Genomic DNA, 3,933 nt, shown 5'->3' on the forward strand with positions numbered 1-3,933 from the left:
AGCCAGGCCTTGCAGAGGCCCCCCCAGCCATGGCAGGCCCCCAGGCCCCCCGACCCCACCCCCAAGGCTCCCCTGGGAAAGATGAAGCTTCCCAGCTAGGTGCCATGGCCCCAATCCCAGCACAGTCCCTGACTTGGTACCTCTTCTCCGACTCCGACATGAGGAAGACCTTCTGCTCCACGCGCTCGTGGGGCTTGCCAGCCGAGCCAATGTACACCACGGCCGGGCGTCGCAGGTAGCTGCGAGCCAGGCGCTCCACTGCAGGTGGCATGGTGGCCGTGAACATCACCGTCTGCAAGAGAGATTGGGGCATGAGTGAGAGATCCAAGCTGGAGTGGCCTCAGGGGACTCCCCATCTTCTGGGGGGGCTGGGGGGGACAGGCATGGGGGACCCCTGGAGCTGGAAGAGTCAGGACTGGGTCTCTCACCCCTGCCCCGGCCACTGAAACACCCCCTGCCTCTGTGCTCACCCAGGCTCCTCCTGGGGTTCTGGGGCTCATAACCCAACTTCCCCAACCCCCCTGGACCACCCCTTCTGGGTCCAAGTGCAGCCCCAACACCCTCCAAGGCACCCAGCCCACACTGACCTGCCGGTACTTGTGCTTGCCCGACTCGAAGTTGGCCAGCATCTTCTCAGGATCCTCGGCCTCGTCGGTGTCAGGCTTCTGGTTGGTGACGGGCATGTGCTCCAGAATCTTCTGCACGTCGGGCTCGAAGCCCATGTCAATCATCCTGTCGGCCTCATCAAGCACCACATAGGTGCAGCGGCTCAGCACCAAGTACCGGTTCTCCAGCACGTCGATGAGCCGGCCCGGCGTGGCAATGACAATCTGCGAAGGGCGCCAGCATCAGACCCACTGCACTCCCCCGGCCCCTCCCACCCCCAGCCAGGGTCTGACCCTGTGCTCACCTCACAGCCCATGCGCAGCCGGAAGCCCTGGTCCTCGCGGGAGATGCCCCCAATCACAGCCACAGTGCGAATGCCCAACGGCTTCCCAAACTTGATAGTCTCCTCCTCGATCTGCTGGGCCAGCTCTCGCGTGGGGGCCAGGATGATGGCATAGGGGCCCTGGTCTGATTCCTCAATCCTGCATGATGACATGGTAGGCATGGGACCGTGCCACCCAACCACCCCATCTGCCCTCCCTGCCCTGCTCACAGGCCGGCAGCTCTCACCTGTCGATCTTGGGCAGCGTGGTGATCCAAACCAGCAAGGGGATCAGGAAGGCAGCTGTCTTGCCACTGCCAGTCTCAGCCACGCCGATGATGTCGCGGTTCTGCAGGCCGATGGGAATGGCCTGGCGCTGGATGGGGGTGGGTTCCTGGACAGCAGGGAATGGAGCCAGTGAGAAGGGAGCAGAGCCCCGCAGGGCAGCCAGGACTCCCAGGCCCCCCTACCTTAAACCATACTCCTCCCAGACCAGGAATTCTGGGCCAGGGACTGAGCCCAGCTCATGGTGAGAATGGGCTGCGCACCCTTGGCAGGGAGAGGGAGTTTGCGCTTACCTTGTAGCCGCACTTGTCGATCACCTCTAGGATGTGAGGGGGCAAGGAGGAGTCCTTCCAGGAGCGGATGGGGTTGGGGATCTTGCCGCCCTTGGTGGTGATGCTGTAGTCCTCACGGAAGATGCGCCAATCTCGGTCCGTCATCTCATCCAGCTTCTTCTGCGACCAGTGCCGGTCATCCCAGCGCTGCTTGGCTTCCTTCTTCCGCAGCTTGCGCAACCGGGCCCTGCGGGGAGGGAATACCGGTAATCAGGTCTCCCGTGTGCTCTGCTGGGCAGAAGCCACCTGCCACCCTTGCTGGGCAAACGTGGGGCAGAATGTAGCCAGCCTCACCTCAGACATCCCAGAAGCACCTCAGCTCTAGCCCCACGGAAGCCTCACACCTGCACCCAAACCACTTGACCTCGTGCCCCATCCCTGCGCCCTTGTAGTGCAGCTAGTGCCTGTGACCGGCCCTGGGAACCCTGCAGCCGTGGACCAGACCCGAGGCTCCACACTGCAACCAGCGCCCCCAAAACACATGTCTGGTGTCAGAACCTCCCAACCCTGGAGCCAGGCTCGAGAACGCCCACCCCCGTCACCACAGCAGCCACTCACTCCTCCTGCTCCTTCTCCTCCAGCGTCCGCCGCTTCTCCATCAAGTCCCCGTAGAAACGCGACTGCTCTCGCTTCTGCTGCTTCAGGTCGATGCCGGCAATGAAGCCGCGGCCCAGCAGCTGCACCTGGTGCCGCTCCTTGTACCTGCACAACAGGAGGCGATGGGGTCAGGGCAGCTAGGGCGGCACCTCAGGCTGCTCTGGTGCTCCACAGCCAGGTAGGGAGGGGCGGGGGGGACAACATGGGAAGACCTCCTCTGCCCTGAGCAGGTGACCCCACGGCACCAGTCAGCCCCGGCTCTGGGCCGCACTCACAGTGGGTTGTAGTCGATGGACGTGTCCTCAGACGCGTCCCACTCGAAGACAAACTTGCGGTCATTCAGGTGCCGAGTGCGTCTCCGCTTCTTCACACCACCCAGGTACCGCTCCTGCGAGCAGCACAGCCATCAGCCCCCACCCAGCAGATGCAACCAGCCCCGGGAGCCTAAGAGAAAGGGACTGCCAGCCCCCAGCTCCATTCCTTCAGCCCCCACCCGGCCCCAGAGCTGCGAGGGAACTGAGGCATCCTGGCTCCCAGCCCACAGGAGATATGGACTCCCTGCCCGGGGGCAGCAGCATGAACTGGGGAGCCGAGTACCTTGATGGCATGCAGCTCCTTGCTCTTGTCCTTTTCCTCGCGGATCTTCTGCCGCCCCTCTTCGTCCTCATTGCCATTGGTCTCGCGCTCCATGCGCTCCCGCCGCTCTCGGCGCTCCCGCTCCTGCGGGTCCTCTGTGGGGCAGGCAAACGGGGACTCAGCGTACCCCATACTCGAGGGCAGCACCGAGGGCCCTCCTAGGACTGGGTAGGAGCCACACAACCCCCGACAGGCACTCACCCAGCATCTTCCTCCCCATATCCTGGAACTGCTTCCTCTTCTTCCTCTCCTCCTCAATCAGCCGCTGCCGCTCCTCCACTTCTTGCTGGCGCCTCTTCAGTGCCTCAGCCTCCCGCTCGGCTTTGGAGAGAAACTTGGGCTGGAGAACAGAGGAGGCAGTGAGCACAGTCCAGCAGCGCAGCAGTCCTCCGTGCTCCCATCCTCTCGCACAACCCCAGGCACGATGGGCTGCCTGCCGTACCGCGCTGCCCAGCGCAGAACCAGGGACCCAGAGGGTAGCGGCTTTCTGTCTGCACTACTGCCAAGACCAGGCCCAGCAATAGGTAGGGAAGGAGACAACCCCCCAACAGCATACGGCACTGCTCATCCTCACCTTGGCCTCTGCCTCCTCTTCAGCCTTCTTCTTGGCCAGCAGCTCCTCCAGCGACAGTGGCTGGGCCTGCAAACACAGGACGGGGCCATCAGAGCCCTAGAGTCGCGCCAGCCCCGCGCCGCACCAGGCGGACCCAGTGCCAGGCTGTGCCTGCCCCTTCCCGACACCCCACCTTCTCCTTCCTCAGCGCCGCATCCTCCTCCTCCTCCGCCGCCCTGCGGGAGTCTCTATCCTTCCGAAACTTGGAGTCTTTGCCTCGGCTCGGGGACAAGCTCCTGCGCAGGGGACACCAGGCACGGGCCCCAGCTCAGCCCCCTCCAGCTCCTCGCTGGCGGGATCCCAACCACCCGCTCCAAGGCCCCTCGCCTTCCCCGCCCTCCCGGCCAGGCAGGGAGGGAGCCTCCAGCCGCTCGTCCCGCGCTCCCGCCCCATCACGACCGACCTGGAGCGCTTGCGGTCCTTGTCCCGCCGGTGCCCATCCTTCTCCCGGTCGCGGTCCTTCTTGTTCCTGTCGCGCTCCCGGTCTTTGTGTCGCCGCTCCCTGCGAGGGCAGAGCCCCGTGGCAGCGGCCGCAAACACCG

The 3,933-nt window shown here is 64.5% G+C and overlaps 1 protein-coding gene across 1 annotated transcript in view; it reads right to left on the reverse strand.

Annotated features, from left to right (window-relative positions):
• DDX23 (DEAD-box helicase 23) overlaps positions 1-3,928 on the reverse strand; it is a gene marked incomplete at its 5' end in the record, with an annotated part of 5,649 nt that extends 1,721 nt beyond the window's left edge. The window contains 13 exons of the mRNA XM_025191362.1: positions 1-8; positions 134-292; positions 588-830; positions 911-1,088; positions 1,177-1,322; positions 1,507-1,732; positions 2,104-2,247; positions 2,418-2,530; positions 2,740-2,873; positions 2,980-3,118; positions 3,353-3,418; positions 3,525-3,627; positions 3,795-3,928. The exon at positions 1-8 is cut by the window's left edge and continues 112 nt beyond it. Coding sequence (XP_025047147.1) covers positions 1-8; positions 134-292; positions 588-830; positions 911-1,088; positions 1,177-1,322; positions 1,507-1,732; positions 2,104-2,247; positions 2,418-2,530; positions 2,740-2,873; positions 2,980-3,118; positions 3,353-3,418; positions 3,525-3,627; positions 3,795-3,928 — 1,793 coding nt within the window. The remainder of the gene's footprint in view (positions 9-133; positions 293-587; positions 831-910; positions 1,089-1,176; positions 1,323-1,506; positions 1,733-2,103; positions 2,248-2,417; positions 2,531-2,739; positions 2,874-2,979; positions 3,119-3,352; positions 3,419-3,524; positions 3,628-3,794) is intronic.
• Between the last annotated feature and the right edge of the window lie 5 nt (positions 3,929-3,933).

The sequence above is a fragment of the Alligator sinensis genome, unplaced genomic scaffold (genome assembly GCF_000455745.1).
Source record: "Alligator sinensis unplaced genomic scaffold, ASM45574v1 scaffold1065_1, whole genome shotgun sequence".
In the NCBI taxonomy this organism is placed as follows: Eukaryota; Metazoa; Chordata; order Crocodylia; family Alligatoridae; genus Alligator; species Alligator sinensis.